Source organism: Podarcis tiliguerta (assembly GCF_965153285.1).
Source record: "Podarcis tiliguerta genome assembly, chromosome: 16".
NCBI lineage: Eukaryota > Metazoa > Chordata > Lepidosauria > Squamata > Lacertidae > Podarcis > Podarcis tiliguerta.
In genome coordinates, this window is record NC_139549.1 from 5,382,260 (window position 1) to 5,398,846 (window position 16,587).

The 16,587-nt window shown below is 49.0% G+C and overlaps 3 protein-coding genes across 5 annotated transcripts in view; 2 read left to right on the forward strand and 1 right to left on the reverse strand.

The window, feature by feature from the left end:
- VPS45 (vacuolar protein sorting 45 homolog) overlaps window positions 1-1,663 on the reverse strand; it is a 62,427-nt gene extending 60,764 nt beyond the window's left edge. The window contains exons 1-2 of the mRNA XM_083416577.1: window positions 1,351-1,663; window positions 291-384 (exon numbers count right to left, since the gene is read on the reverse strand). The gene's annotated coding sequence lies outside the window, so the exon portion shown is untranslated. The remainder of the gene's footprint in view (window positions 1-290; window positions 385-1,350) is intronic.
- Window positions 1-16,587, forward strand: part of LOC310666130 (intelectin-like protein) — an 814,635-nt gene that overhangs the window by 455,808 nt on the left and 342,240 nt on the right. The gene's annotated exons all lie outside the window — the stretch shown is intronic.
- OTUD7B (OTU deubiquitinase 7B) overlaps window positions 1-16,587 on the forward strand; it is a 50,217-nt gene that overhangs the window by 2,013 nt on the left and 31,617 nt on the right. The window contains exon 1 of one of the 3 annotated variants that reach the window (XM_083416509.1): window positions 1,487-1,620. The exons of 1 other annotated variant lie outside the window; for it this stretch is intronic. Coding sequence is in view for 1 of the 2 variants with exons in the window: in XM_083416508.1 (XP_083272634.1) it covers window positions 12,018-12,176 (159 nt within the window). In the remaining variant the exon portion in view is untranslated. Of the gene's footprint in view, window positions 1-1,486; window positions 1,621-10,973; window positions 12,177-16,587 lie in introns of those variants that run through there. One more of the 3 variants, XM_083416508.1, reaches the window with a different exon arrangement.

Here is a 16,587-nt window from a genome sequence, read left to right on the forward strand (position 1 = left end):
GGGACAGTGGACCGGCCCCCTGCTGAAAACGTTTGCTGTCCCCTGAGCTAATTTGTCAACCTGGTGCCCCGTGTACTTTGTTGGGACTCCCACCAGCCCAGCCAGGATTGAGTCAGTGGTGATGAGAGTTAAGAGTCCAACAACATCTGGAGGGCACCAGCTTGGGGAAGGCTTTGACTGACATGTCATGGACTGTCAGGTTCTTTTGCATTTTATTGACTGTTCTCTCACACTCTCTAAACCCACGCTTCTACAATACACAGCTGCCCACGCAGGTTAACATTCCCTACCTCTGACGGAACAGATGCCATTCCACGGAATCTGATGTCCGTCAACAACATTGCGTGGGTCTAAGATGCCACAAGGCTCTTCTTTGATTTTGCACTGGAAGTATAATGAAAATACTAAAGAAATATGTTATTTACATTATGTCATTTATTTATAATTTATTATTTTCACAGCCAAACCCTCAACTATAGACCAGTAATATTACATATTACTGTATATATATATATATATATATATATATATTCCATGTATAAGACTAGGTTTCCCCCCCTAAAAAATAATGTCAAAAATTAGGGGGCATCTTATACATGGATATATCTCCCCACATTTTCTTAAATCTGAGTCCCCATAAATAGGGGGCATCTTATACATGGGGAAGTCATATAGACGGAAAAATACGGTGTGTGTGTGTGTGTGTGTATGTATGTTTATATATATATATATATAAACACTTATTTATTGGTGACATTTCAGAGCCAACCAAGCCCTCAAAATTTAATAATTTTACTAGGCGCTTTTCATGGCAAAGCCCTCAATAATTTGGCATTTTTTTAAAGGGATAAGCCCTCATAGAACAGTAGTAATATCTGTAAAACGTCAGGTTTTTTTAATCAGTCGCTTTCCGGTCAAGCCATCAGAGGAAAAGGATAATAATGCATTTTTTTAAGCCGCAGGAGGGGGAAAGTGACGAGGCCGAGGAGACTCCCTCCTATTCCTCCCCCGCCCCTCCGTGTGGGCGTGGCCGAGGCGGACACGTGAACATCTCCCCTCGGTGGGCGTGGCCCCCTGCCCAGCCCAGTCCGCCCATTGGCTCACCCTAACAACGGCGACCGGCTGAGGGCGGGGGAGCGAAAGGGAAAGGAAGCCGCCGCCGTCCCCGCTTTAAACGCCTCCGGGCGGAAAACGCAGCCTACGCGCTCGGGTTCCGGAGCGAAGGCGGGGGGCGCGCGAGCGGCGGGACGCTCCGGAGTGGCGCACACGCGCAGAAAGCGACTGAGAGAGAAGCGACTGAGGGAAAGAAAGAGAGAGAGAGAGCGAGAGAAAGGCACATATCTCCATAACCCGCCTGACTTTTTTAAATTTTGTAACTGAATTTCGCAGCGTTTAATCCCACCCGCCCGCGCTTTCTTCCGTCTCCGGCGGCTGAGGAGACCCGTGAGGGGACCGTAGGGCGGCCTGGGCTGAGTCTCCGCCCTTCGTCCTCCCTCGGCCGGTTGGGTGGGGACGAGGTTCCCTCAAAAGAAGACTTTCCACACCTTCCCCCTCAGAGCCGGCGGCGGCCCTGCGAGAGGAGTTTGGGGATGGCGGCGGCGGCGGCGGACGACGACAAGGGTAAGCGGCGCTCGCCTCAGACTGAGGGCGGCCGAGGGGAGACGAGCGCCCTCCCTCTTCCCCTCAGAACTTTCTCGCGCGCTCTGGCCACGCCCCTTCCGAACGGCCCCCCCCCCGCGGACGCTCTAAACGGCGGCCCCCTCCCCTCCCCCTCCCCGCTTTCAATATCACGCCACACCTGGCGCCCCTCCCCTTCGGAACGCCCGAGGGAACGGTCGCTCTCGCCACGCCCACCACCCGCCCCTCCCTCGGGATCGCTCGCGGCCACGCCCCCTCGTAGAACGGTTTCGTTGCTCCTCCCTTTTTTCCGGAGTTGACAACCCCGGGATCTTTCTCTTGGCCCCTCCCCTTTAAAATAGAGGGGCGGAGTTCTATCTTGCTCCGCCCACTCTCTTGCTCACCTACCTCTCTACCTGTTCCATCTCCCTAAGGTGGCCAAACTTTTTTCAAAGAGGGCCGGATTTGATGAAGTGAAGGGCCGTAAGGGCCGACCAAAGTTGTTAACCTTCTTTAGGGATTGAAGTTATTGAGGGTTTTTTTTTTTTAGGATTTTACCCCAGGAAATAAACTGCCAAAGGGGCCGGATTAGGCCCCCAAAACAGACTTTGGACAGGCCTGCCCTAAAGTTATCTGGGCGTTGTTACTTTTATTGTTAATTCTGAGCCTCTGTGGCTCCTCCCATTTGTGCTGGCTCCTCCCTCAATTTCCCCTAGCCCCTCCCCTTTAGAACCTTCGGGCTCCCTTAACTCCGCCCCAACTTCATAAAGCTCCGCCTTCCTGCGTGATCTTGTTCCGCCCCATATGAGCTACCCTAAAGCCTCATCCTCTTGCCCCAGGTAGCTCCTCATCCCCACTCCTCCCGCTTTCGCCATCCTCTCTCCCAGCAGTGCTCTCCATTCCCTTTCCTGTGCCCCTCTTAATTCACTCCTCTCTCCTCCTTCCACCTTAGAAGCCCCCACCCCAAATTCGTGGTTTCGTAGCTTGAAGAACCACCCAGCCTTCCTGATCTATTGGGTCCCGCAGCCTTCAAGGTCTGCGTACGCCATGTGGCCTTTTCTCAAAACTTTCCTGCATGATTTTTATCTTAGTCACTTTCATTGATTTCTACCATTGATTATCTATCGCTTAATGACAATGGTCTCCAAGTGCTTGTCAATAAAAATGGGTTAAAATAATGAAATGAGAGCTCAGATGCCTGCTGGAAGAAAACAAAGTTTGGAAGTTCAGCAGGGGAGGGGGCCTTTCTGACCTCAACTGGAAGGGAGTTCCATAAAATTGGTTCTTGAAATTCTTTCCCTCCCTAGATCCTTCCTCTTCCTCCTCCTGGCTTAAACCCTGCAGCCTTGATTCTCTGCCCCTCTTTGGGATCCTTCCGGGTACCCCTGCCCCACAGCTCCCCCCCACTTTCCCATCATCCTTCTGCCTTGCAGCTTTGCCTCTCTTGCGGACACATCCTTCTTTTTGCCTGTTTTGTCACCCCTTCAGCCGCAAATCTCCTTTGTTTTCACTCTTACTGGAGAAGCCGGTGTTGTGGTAACCTCTAAACACTTGTCCTCAACCCCCTGGGGCGCTTCTTAACTTCCCTTGTTCATAAAGGCTTGGCGCGGCGCCTCGAGCTTTGATGCAAGATTTAATTTGTGCCTTTAATTGGCGGCGCTGAAAACTTACCCTTTCAGACCGGCCCACGGTGATGATGAGAAGGGAGGCTGCGATGGGGAGGTGGCTCCCCGCTCCCTCTTTCAGGATTGCATTTTAGCCGAGGTCGGACAAGAGAGTGTTCGTGGGCGGGTGGGTTTTCTGCTCTTGGTTCAGCGACACCTTTTCCCCGACGGTGTGCGATAAAAGACATAAAAAAAGCCATTGCAATTGTTCTCGTGACGCCGGACTAGCGCTAAGTTAATATTTATCAAGCTGCTCTGTAACTATAAGCGCCGGGAATGCGCATCAGATGTTTTTGTGATCCCGGGCCAGACCTGTTGACTTGGAAATTGCAGCGCAAACAGAAATGTTAGCAGTTGCTAATGACAGAGGGCCTGTGTCATCCCCTCATATTTGTAATTGATAGGGGTAGCCGGAGCCCACGTTAAGGCATTCCTGGCCTGGTGTTTTTGCGCCTCTGCACTAACTCGCCACTGGTGTGCTTTGTACATTATTAGCAAGTGCCGTCTCTGTTATCTGGTGCCTGGAATGCCGGGTTTTGGATAGCGGAGAGCAGCCTGATCAAATCGCCCCGCCCCCGAGCTATGGAAAGCCTGGGGGAAGCCCCATCTCTGAGCTCGGAGGAGGGACATGCATTTTAAGGACCGCAACTTGATAGTAGAGCATCGGCTTTGCATGCAGAATGTTGCAGGTTAAACATAAGAACAGCCTGCTGGATCAGGCCAAAGGGGGCCCATCTAGTCCAGCATCCTGTTCTCACAGGGGCCAACGAGATGCCTGTGCAAAAAACCCAAAGGCAGGGTCCAAGCCCAGGAGCCCTCTCCCCTCTGGCGGCTTCCAGCAACTGGTATTCAGATGCACTGCTTTCTCCACCTACGGAAGCAGAGCAAAGTCACAGTGTGGGTAGTAGCTATTGATGACCCTGTCCTCTGCCAATTTGTCCATACAAGTTAGTGGCCATCACTGCCTCCTTGGGAGCAATTCTATAGTTTAAAACTCTGCTGCATGAAGGAGGACTTCCTTCTATCTGTCCTGAATCTTCCAGCATTCAATCCTGGGCATCTCCAGGTAGGGCTTGGTGAGAGGCCTCATTTGGCAAGAGAACCTACACTAGCTCCCAGTACGTTTCCAAGCACAATTCAAAGTATTGGTGCTGACCTTGAAAGCCCTAAACTGCTTCGGTCCAGTATACCTGAAGGAGCGTCTCCACCCCCATCGTTCTGCCTGGACACTGAGGTCCAGCTCCAAGGGCCTTCTGGTGGTTCCCTCACTGTGACAAGCCAAGTTACAGGGAACTAGGCAGAGGGCCTTCTCGGTGGTGGCACCCGCCCTGTGGAATGCCCTCCCACCAGATGTCAAAGAGAACAACAACTACCAGATTTATAGAAGACATGTGACGGCATCCCTCTTTAGGGAAGCTTTTAATGTTTAATAGGTTATTGTATTTTAATATTCCGTTGGAAGCCGCCCAGAGTGGCTGGAGAAACCCAGCCAGATGGGTGGGGTATAAATAATAAATTATTATTATTATTATGATTTCAAAACCCATGGGAGCGTCTGCCAAATGCGCAGCTCGATGGACCAAGGGACTGACTCTGTATATGGCCGCTTCCTGTGTTCTTCCCTATCTGTTGCATCTAAAGTGGAAAGAGAGATGTTTCCCTCGCTTATATCACTAGAACTCGTGGACATCCAGTGAACCTGAATGCTGGGAGATTCAGGGCGGATAAAAGAAAGGACTTAATCATGCACAGCATCGTTAAACTGTGGAACTCCCTCCCACAGCAGGCAGCGATGGCCACTAACTTGGATGGCTTCAAAGGTGGATTGGGCAAATTTCATGGAGGGGGAGAGGGCAACTGAGGGCTTCTAGCCACAACGGCTGTGCTCTGCCTCCCCGGCCAGAGGCCGCAATGCTTCTGAATATCAGTGGCTGGAAACTAGAGGACTCTTGTACTCTTGTACTGGTTTCCTGGAAGAGGCATCTGTTTGGCCACAGTGAGAACAGGATGCTGGGCTAGGTGAACCCCATTGGCCTGATCCAGCGCCAGGGCTTTTATGCTTCCAGCCATGGGGAGTTACACAACACGGTCCTTTCCTGAACGCACCTTTGGTGTGGTGGATGAGCTCCTTTCTAGGTGCTGTTTGCAATTTAGCATTGTACAGTGGTACCTCGGGTTAAGAACTTAATTTGTTCCGAAGGTCCGTTCTTAACCTGAAACTGTTCTTAACCTGAAGCACCACTTTTGCTAATGGGGCCTCCTGCTGCCACTGCGCTGCCACTGCATGATTTCTGTTCTTATCCTGAAGCAAAGTTCTTAACCCGAGGTACTATTTCTGGGTTAGCGGAGTCTGTAACCTGAAGAGTCTGTAACCCGAGGTACCACTGTAGTGGTAAAAGGCTCACATGGCAGATCTTACACCGTGTGTGTGTGTGTGTGTGTGTGTGTGTCTGGATCTAGTTGTTGCCATTCCTTAAACATTGGTTCCAAGCTTACTTTCCTGCGTTTGAGATGCGAATCCCTACGCAAGCGAAAACGTCAGAAGGAAGGCGCCGGTCGCCGAGGTAGAAAACATTTTCTGAACCCACAGCTGTTCCTGACTCTGGGTGCACACTTGCAGAGGTGAATGTCACTGTGCCAGTTGCTAAAGTGTTGGTCCTGGGAGACTGGGGTTCAAATCTCCAGCCAGCCAGAAAGCTCACCTTTGACCGGTTATGGTCTCTCTCTGTCTGCCTAACCGGCTGCCCAGGGTGGTTGTGAATATAATATGGGGAAGTGCAGGAAAACCAGGGGCGGGGAGTCTCAGGCAGTGCAACCCTCTAGGCCTCCTTATTGCCTTTGTAACTCTCCAGGCCTTACATACCCTCCATGGACACACCCCAGGTTTTTTACCTGGCTTATACTCTGATAGCGCTTTTTTGACTGCTGGGATGGAATATAGAGAGGTGTGTATGAGTTCCTGCAGACAAAAGTAAACTTCACATTCACTACTCCACCCACCTTTGTTTCTCGTCACCCACCACCATCATGTGGCCCTAGGAAGGATGCCCCAGAGGATAATTCGGCCCTCAGAGATGATTTTGCAGGCATGGTTTGGCTGGCTGTTCCCCAGGTTGCAGGGTCTTGAAGTATGCATGTGTTTTGGGGGGTGATGTGCGGGCAAGTAGGGTCTTGTCCCCTGTGGGTCTTGATTTGGCTTCTTGCAAAGGCCAGGTGGTTGGTTTGTTTTTTGCCAGCTCTTCTCTGTGACCTTGGCTAGCTACTGCATTTGGGCAAATGTCTCCCTTGGGCATTCAATTAAAAAAAAATATGTCCGCAGTTGAGCAGGTTTATGCAGGAGATGCATTTGTTCCGGTTCTGCTGATGTGCAGAACGTGGCCTCTCGCAGGACTGGGTGGGGAAGGGCTGAAGATCAGTGGTAGAGTCACTGTAGAGCAGCTGCCGGTCAGTGTAGACAATACTGAGCTAGATGGGCCAAGGGTCTGACTGATAGAAGGCAGTCTATTTAGTATGCTAGCTTTTCATTCACAGCCATGAGGACTGGAATCTTGACTATTATTTTAAAGGGAAGGTCCAGAGTTCAGTGGCTGAGTGCTCGTTTGCAAACAGAAGGTCCTGGTTCGATCCCAGTTAGGTCTGGGAATGTCCCCTTGTCTGAAACCCTTGAGAGCTGCTGCCAGCCCATGCAGACAGTACTGAGGTAGATCTGTATAAGTCTGCTTTGTATGTTTCAGCATACTGTGGGACCTGGAGCAGGAATAGCTTCATACTTCTCTGTCTCCCCCACAATTTCCAGTAGCAGAAGTAGAAATACAGTGGTACCTTGGGTTAAGAACATAATTCGTTCCGGAGGTCCGTTCTTAACCCGAAACTGTTCTTAACCTGAGGTACCACTTTAGCTAATGGGGCCTCCCACTGCCACCGCCGAACGATTTCTGTTCTCATCCTGAAGCAAAGTTCTTAACCCGAGGTACTATTTATGGGTTAGTGGAGTCTGTAACCTGAAGCGTCTGTAACCCGAGGTAGCACTGTAATTTAAGCAACTTCACGATGAGATGGCTGGGCCTTCCTAGGTGCTGGGTGGCATTTCTTAAAAGCTCCCCCCTTCTGCTGCGATAAGTCCACGGACTTTGATTCTGATGGATGTGACTAACCTGGAGTGATGCAATCTCAGGGCTTGGCTGGCGAGATTTCTGTGCCTTCGGCAGGTAAGTGCCTGCCGCAGCCAAGCCCTGTTCCTCCGCGAGGGACGTCCCCGTGCGAAACAAAGCCTGTGACCTTAGCTCCAGAGAACCAGCAGCTCCTCTGCTGCAAATCAGGGCTGGATTGTCCCAAGAGGGTAGGGCCTGAACTGATGGACTTATCGAGAAAGGAGATTCCAGCTGAACATTAGGAAGCACTTCTGGACGGTAAGAGCTGTTCGACAGAAGGTGGTGGACGACTCCTCCATTGGTCCACCTAGCTCAGTACTGTCTACACTGATTGGCAGAGGCCTCCCGTGTGTGACACAGGTGTTCTGCCACTGAGTCACGGCCCTTTCTGTTTAAATGAGCCCTTTATACAAAACCATGAGGACTATTTCTAGGGAACCAGAGGAAGCTTCCTTCCTTTATACTGAGCCACACCTTTGGGCCATCTAGCTTCGTATTTCCTACTATGCTGAGAGGCAATGGTTTCGCGGCATTTCTGATAGCGGGGGCGTCCCGAGTCCTACTTGGAGGTGCCTTCAGGAACTGAGCCCTGGTCCCTTCTGCATGCCAAGCAAGTGCCCTGCCACTGAGCTACCACCCTTCCTCTTGGCTCCATTGGGTAGGCTCTGCTCATCGTCGCTTTACGGAACCTGACTTTTTCTATCTATTGCTAGGGTCTGCAAGACCTAATTGCAGGTGGTCTTCCATCCCTCGTAAAAAATGTGGGGTTATTTAAGGTAAAGGGACCCCTGACCATTAGGTCCAGTCGTGGCCGACTCTGGGGTTGTGGCATTCATCTCGCTTTACTGGCCGAGGGAGCCAAAGTTTGTCCGCAGACAGCTTTTCCGGGTCATGTGGCCAGCATGACTAAGCCACTTCTGGCGAACCAGAGCAGCGCACGGAAACGGCTTTTACCTTCCCACTGGAGCGGTACCTATTTATCTACTTGTACTTTGACGTGCTTTTGAACTGCTAGGTTGGCAGGAGCAGGGACCGAGCAACGGGCGCTCACCTCATTGCAGGATTCGAACTGCCGACCTTCTGATCGGCAAGTCCTAGGCTCTGTGGTTTAACCCACAGTGCCACCTTATTTACTTATTATTTGTTAGATCTGGCAGTCACTTGTTACTAAAGGGTCTCCATATTTATAAACATAAATATATTTTATTGATATTATTGCACCTTTCCTCCAGCAAGCTCAAGTAACAAAATTCTCCTCCCCACCCCATTTTATCCTCACAATAACCCTATGAGGTAGGTTAGGTTGAGAGTGAGCAGCGTTTGAAATCAGGCAGGTGCATTTTGCAACCGGTGCGGGCCCAGTTGTGGCCACATGGAGATCTCTGGATTCCAGGCTGGCAACCGGGAGAAGCAAAATGTCACAAAAAGATCTGAAATATTTTCTTTGAAGCTTGAGTTCGTTTTATTCCGGATTGTTTTATTTGATTTTTTGAATGTGTTGTAAATTGATTTGAGATTTGTTCTTTAAAATATAAAGCGGTATAGAAACAATAATAATAATACTACCATTGGGGGGAACGGTGCCTAGGCATTCCATTGTGGTGACAGCAACTTAGGTTTAAGGTGCCGTTTGGTGATTAGATTATATATCTGAGTTGCTACGCCTGGAGTGAATGGCTGGCCAAAGGTCACTCTGTGAGTTTCATGGCAGAGTGGGGATTGGAACCCAGGTCTCTCCCTCTTCCCTCTCAGGTTCTCCTAGTCCCACACTCCTACTATACCACATTGGCTCTCCAGATAAGCACATTATAACATTGGAACATTGATCCAAAAACACATGCAATTCATAAAAAAAAATACAAAACAACTTCCTGTCCCCCCCATATAGCAACTACAGGAAGCTTCGGCTGTTACCGAGACTGAAAAGCGTCCTTCCTGGATGTGCTTTAAACGACTCTGGCACTTGTAGTTAGGAAGGTTTGCCAGGTATTTCATCAGGGATTTTACTGATGTTTGATTTGGTTTGTGTTTTAATTCACTTGATGGACCGTTCAGTCGCCAAGAGGATGGCTTATAAGCGCCAATATGTCTGCGGTTGTGCTGCTGAGGTATACCTGTATGTGTGGTAGTTGAATATTGTTCAGTGGCTCGGGGAGCCTGCCCCTCAGTCTTTTTTCAGGCCAGGTTGAGCGTCCGTCAATGTGTTTTTACTGATGAGTAAGATTGGCAATTGCAAGGAACTTAATACAGCAGTGCAGTTAAAACAATATACCACATTAAAGCAAGCCCAGGGGAAAGAGTGATGGAGGTTTAAAAGAGCAGTTGAAGTTATTGCCCCTGCCCACCAGTGGAATCTCTGCCCTTTTCTGTTTAATAATAAATATATGTACTGTATATATGTTGTGCAATTTACCAGGGTTGTTATCAGCCTACGGCATCCTTGGGGACAGAGGCAGGGCTTCAGTGCTTTGGCAAAGTGTAGGCAGGCAGGTAGACTTCCAGCTTCTCTGCTACTATGTGGGCCTGGGACGTAAGAAGTGCCTGCTGGATCAGGCCAAAGACCCACCGAGTCCAGCGTCCTGTTCTCATAGTGGCCAACCAGATGCCTCTTCCAAGAAACCAGCAAGGAGGATCTGAGCACAAGAGCGCTCTCCCCTCCTACGGTTTACAGCACATGGTGTTGGGCTATGTCGCTGCATCTAAACTGCTGAGGCAGAGCATAGCCACCATGGCTAGTAGCCATCTCCTCCATGAATGTGGCTAACCCTCTTTTAAAGCCATCCTACTTGGTGGCTATCACTGCCTCCTGATGGAAGGAGTTCCATAGTTTAACTGGGTCTCTATGGGAGTATATTGTATTTAATTATGGGGTATCAGAGTTTTGATGGGATATCAGAGAAAAGCAATGACAAACCTAGACAGCATCTTAAAAAGCAGAGACATCACCTTGCCAACAAAGGTCCGTATAGTTAAAGCTGTGGTTTCCCTGGTAGTGATGTATAGAAGTGAGAGCTGGACCATAAAGAAGGCTGATCGCTGAAGAATTGATGCTTTTGAATTCTGGTGCTGGAGGAGACTCTTGAGAGTCCCATGGACTGCAAGAAGATCCAACCTCTCCATTCTGAAGGAAATCAGCCCTGAGTGCTCACTGGAAGGACAGATCCTGAAGCTGAGGCTCCAGTACTTTGGCCACCTCATGAGAAGAGAAGACTCCCTGGAAAAGACGCTGATGTTGGGAAAGATGGAGGGCACAAAGAGAAGGGGATGACAGAGGTCGAGATGGTGGGACCGTGTTGTCGAAGCTACCAGCATGAGTTTGACCAAACTGCTGGAGGCAGTGGAAGACAGGCGTGCTCTGGTCCATGGGGTCACAAAGAGTCAGACACGACTAAACAACAACAACAACAACAACAATCAGAGTTTTTAGGGGGCTAACCAGGCTGGGATAGCAGGCTTGTTGGTTTCTGAATGTCTGGTGTTGATTTTCAATCCCGTTGTTATGTATGGGACAATGACAATAAAGATGATCGTATTGTGTTGCGTGTTGCTATCGGGGCTCATACCAGCTGGAGCAGCTTCACCCCATTATTGGTTGTATGGCTTCAAAAATGGCTTCAACTTTGCAATAAAAGCATAAAGTGGATTCAGGAGGCCCGATGGTCAGAATCGCTAAAGGAGTCCTATCGGTCAGGTGATCAGTAGAGGTGATGTCGCAAGCCATAGTACATGGCCTTTCACGATGCACATCCAATCATCCTTCACGATTCAGTGATGGTCGCCAAGGAGTAGAACGGTAGAATCCTAGAGTTGGAAGGTACCCCAAAGGTCATCTAGTCCAAGCCATGGCGATACAGGAATCGCAGCTAACGAATCTCCAAAAGGATTTAAACCTCTGTTTAAAAAGCTTCCAGAAAGGAGAGTCTGCTACCTTTCCAGGTCGTTTGTTCCACCGTCAAAAGAACTCAGAAACTTTGCCAGCTGAATCCGTTGGTTTGGGTCCTAACCTTCAAGGGTGCAAAGAAGAGGGGCTATGAACAGAGAAGACTTTCGGTAACTCAAAGAGGGGTGTGTGTAAAAGAGTTTGCATGGAGCAGATTAAATTCATTCCGTGAAGAACCTCCATGCGGAGGTGTGCAAATAAGCATGAATGAACTGGTGTTTACAAATGGCTGAAACACGTGGCTGTCTGTCTGTTGAATGTGTTGTTTGGAACATACGGTACTTCCTTGAATGTCGTCATCCTCTCTCTCTCCCCACCTCCTTTTCGAAGCAAACCTCTTGCAATCTTTCCACGCTGCCTTCCATGTGATTCTGGCGCTGAGGGAGGAAGCCCCATTGAACCCAACAGACCTTCCTCTTGCCGCAACAGGCTATATAGGGTTGAGCTGCCAAGCTTCTGTCCTCCTCCTGGCAACACCTGAGCTGGGGTTTTTTTTTAAAAAAAACCTCTAAGACTTCCATGCCAGGATGTTGGTAGCTGCCTTCAGTTTGGCGTTCTGTCTCACCGTATTCGCATTTCAAGCTCCTGCTGTATTTGGTTTCCGTGAGCCTCGAGCCGCAATATTAATTTTCTGGTAGTAGGAAGATGAGAACGTACGAAGCTGCTTTCCTACCGGATTGGATCGTCGGCCTGTCTAACTCCACGTTTTCTGAGGTGGCTCTCCAAGGTTTGGGGCAGGGTGCCGTCCCCACTACTACCTGGCGATGTCCGTGGGGATTGAGCCTGCGACCCATTTCGTTGAAGGTAGGTCCTCTGCTCCTGAGTTTACAGCTTTCACTGGGGTTACTTGAGACCTTGAGTCCCTGACAGGGACCAGAAAGTCCAAGAACACGCCTTAAGATCTCGGTTCTCGTGGTTCTGAGTAAAAAAGCTGATTGAAAGGAGCGTAGAGAGTTTCTTTCTGCTGACTCGGACCCATGGGTATGTCTAGCTCAGTGTTGCCTACACGAGCAGGCAGCTGCTCTCCAGGATTTCAAGCAGGTGTCCAAGCCAGCAGGGACTGAATGTGGGTGCCACCTCCTCATGCGAAGCAGATGGTCTGCCACTGAGCTGTGGCTCTTCACATAAAATTGAAGCAGGATTCTACTCGTGAATTAAAGGCTGATTTCGTAGGGGCATTGGAAGCTGAGCTGCCGACCTTCCCTAAGAAGATACTGTCTCTGGGGACTTGGAGAAATGAGACCCAACTCCTCCAATCCCCTTTTCTTTTGCTGTGCTGTGGAAGGTGGGGGTTGCCACAAACCTGGAGAGAAATGAGCCCAGGATACCACCCGCTCCTTTCTCCCTGAAAGCAGCTACAGCTATAGGTATCTTCCAGATTCCATCTAGATCTTCCTAGACTGCATCTTCCCTTGCCATCCCTGAGGATTGATTGATTGATTGATTGATTGATTGTATTAATATCCCACCTTTTTGTCCATGGAGCTCAAGGCAGCTTTCCTGGTTCTCCCCCCTCATTTAATCTCCACAACAACCCTGCGAGGTAGGTTAGGCTGAGAAAAGACAGTGGCTGGCCCTAGGTCATGCCCAGTGGGCTTCATGGCAGAGCGGGGATTAAAAACCCTAGTCTCCCAGGTCCTAGTCCGGCCCTCAAACCACTACACCACTCCTAGATCCTTGGCCACGCTAGTTCCCGGGGCTGCTGGGAGTCCAGAACATATGAAAGGCCCCGCATCAGCTACCTGAGTCCTAGTTCTCCCTTCTCGGCAGTGTTAGAAACTCAGCTATATAAGATAGGCGCCAAATGGCTCCTTAAACCAGGGTTGCAGTCGCCAAAACGGAAAGCCTAGTTGCCATTTTGGGCCAGACGGCTCGGAAGTCATATTTTTCAGTGCGGCTTTTTGGTTTTCTGAAATTCATTCTAACTTAAGGTTACCAGATTTTTTTCCCAATGAATCCGGGGACACTTTTCAACTTCAGTAGGAATGATAGGATTTTGTCAGGGGACTGGTTTGTAAATCCGGGGACTGTCCCCGGGAAACGGGGATGCCTGGTAACCTTATTCTAACTGTGCAGGTAAAAGATAATTTATAGAATACTACAGGATGTGTTGCTCATGTGTGAATACAGTCCAGATCCAACGGTCCCCAGGTATGCACCTTCAGATGGTGGAGACGCCAGGTGCTATCCTGGCCATTGGGCATCTTTACTTGGTCGCAAGTGGCTGGTAAAGGTAAAGGGACCCATGACCATTAGGTCCAATCGTGGCCGACTCTGGGGTTGCGGCGCTCATCTCGCTTTATTGGCCGAGGGAGCCGGCGTACAGCTTCCGGATCATGTGGCCAGCATGACTAAGCCACTTCTGGAGAACCAGAGCAGCGCACGGAAACGCCGTTTACCTTCCCGCTGGAGCGGTACCTATTTATCTACTAGCACTTTGACGTGCTTCCGAACTGCTAGGTTGGCAGGAGCAGGGACCGAGCAACGGGAGCTCACCCCATTGCGGGGATTCGAACTGCCAACCTTCTGATCGGCAAGCCCTAGGCTCTGTGGTTTAACCCACAGCGCCACCCACTTCCCACGTGGCCGGTAGCCCAGTGCAAAATGTGCCTGGTGAATTGTGAGCGCTGCTTCTTGATCAGTGAGCTTGATCAGCAGAATTCCCCCCCCCCATCTGCTGTGATCTGGCAGGGAGTTTTTTGGGGGAATTCTGTGATTGTAAAGGAGAGTGCGGAGACTCGTAGTCCTCCTGAGCTGGAGAAATGGTTGCCTTATGGGAGCGGCCTCCTCTGTGCTCAGGAATGTGGGAAAGGGTGCGTCAGGCGACCTCCTTCCCCATGCCAAGAAGATGCTGAGAAGAGGGTGAAGCAAACTGAGGCAGGGAAAACATGCAGCTTTGCAGCTAAGCCCACTAGGAGTTGTTGGTCCTCCCGAAGTCTCATAAACAGGGGTGGGGGCAGCGAACTTTCCCAGCGCTTTGTTTTCCTACAGGAAAGCTTCCACAAAAGCAACAGTGAATCTGTGCTAATGTCCATTGCAAATAAATATGCAGGTTGGCAATTTCAAAAGGTTCTTAGCTTTGCTTCCTAAATATGTTTCCTAAGAACGAAAACACTGCAGAGGTTTGCGTGGGAAGTCGCGAAACAATGTGACTATTTGAAGTCCGTTTGTAATAATTTGGAAATTCAATAAAATTACATTGTATATATAAAAACAATTAGATGTGTTACCTCAATACTGAGCTGGGTTCAGGGTCTTTGTACAGTGGTGCCTTGGTTCTCAAACGCCTTGGTACTCAAACAACTTGGAACCCAAACACTGCAAACCCGGAAGTAAGTGTTCCGGTTCGCGAACTTTTTTTGGATGCTTGAATGTGCTTCATTTTGACTGTTATGATTTGAGTGCCACACTTCTGTTTTGAGTGTTACACTGAGGTCTGTCTATTTTTGCTATTTTGCTTTTTTGTTTTTGCGGCTCTTTTTTCGTTTTTGTTACTGTGTGGAACCCAGTCCAGTTACTGATTGATTGATTGATTGATTGTGTGACTGAAGTACATTGTTTATTGCTTTCATTTTATGGAGCAATGGTCTCGTTAGATAGTAAAATTCATGTTAAATTGCTCTTTTAGGGGTTGTTTTTAAAAGTCTGGAACGGTTTAATGCATTTTACATTACTTTCTTTGGGAAAGCGCGCCTTGGTTTTGGAACGCTTTGGTTTTGGAACGGACTTCCGGAACGGATTAAGTTTGAGAACCAAGGTACCACTGTATTAATTTCCAAACCTTTACCAGCTAAGGTCCAGGGGTGGCCTGAGCCCTTCTATCCCAGCTTGACCTCTGAGATCAGGGACGGCCAACTCCTAAGAGACTGCGATCTACTCACAGAATAAAAAGCTGGCTGTGATCTACCCCTTTTTTGGGGGGGGGGTTCAGGTCAAAGTTGTTGAGTTTTTTTTAGGGAGAAAGGGGGAAAGTCGCTCACTGCTAAGGAAAGGGAGCCAGCGATCGACCGCGATCTACGAAAACCTCCTGAGGATCTACTAGTAGATCGCGGTTGACCTGTTGGACATTCGGTCATTCCCTCAGTTGGCGAGGCTTGCTTGACAGCAGCGAGAAACTGAGCCTTCGGTGTCTTTGGCCCTGTCCTGTGGAACGCTCTGCCACTAGACATTTGGCAGATGCCTTCTGCGTCAACATTTTAAACTCCTGCTGAAAGCTTTTCTGCCAGGCTTGTGCAGGCAGTTAAGAGCACGTCCTTCCACAATGGCAAATTGACGTTTTAAGACTTCCCATAATAGGCATCTGCTTGGCTTCTGCAGGACACAGGGTGCTAAACTTTGGCTTGATCCAGAAAGGAAGCTTTTTGTAAGACCTCCCTCACCCCGCAGAGGTGAGTCTGGCACCTTCATCATATGGAGAAGGTTGACTGCTGAAGACAGACTCACCTCTTTGCCCTGGCTTTTGACATTTGAGGTGCATAGTTTTACGTCCCACCTTATTTCTGTGATTGTAAACTACTTTAAGCTGTTTTCAGTCTTTTAATGGTTGTAAGCTGCCCTGGACCTTGGGGCAAAGGGTAGGAAATTATTATTATTTTTTTAAAAAAGAAATTATTATTGTTATCATTATTACTATTACTATTTTATGCCTGCAAGTTCTTTCCCCTTTTTGGGTTTACCGTCAATAACGCCACCTTGAATTTCTGTTTTACAATTGTAAGATGACCAACTTCTCCCCTCTTCCTTTTTGTGATACATAGTTTGGGCTATTTTGGAGACACACACAAGCCCCGACTCTTGGGTATATGCGTCACTTGTTCTAAGTCTGACACAGATAATAAGTGTCATTGAGTAGTGATTTGGAGGTGGGGGAGGGCCATGGAGGGGGGAAAATACACTCTGCTCTTGCTGCCTCCCCCGCCCTGTATGGTGTCATGAAACGTGACTTATGAATCGTAGCAACAGGCAGATTTATATGGAATTGTATCAGCGTAACTGCTTTTTTAAAAATTTTGGTGCTGAGTTTAAGGCAGCTGGAATTCTGCATATATGCCTCTTTGCACCCTGGAAAATCTTACTCGATGGAAAGAAATCCTTGTGCTTTAAAAATCTCTTTGCATGTGTGTGAAACCTGCAGGATTGCTGATGAGAAACTGCACATATTTCTTTATTGCAGTGGACGACCACATCACCTCTTTCTAGCTTGCCCCTACAAGGA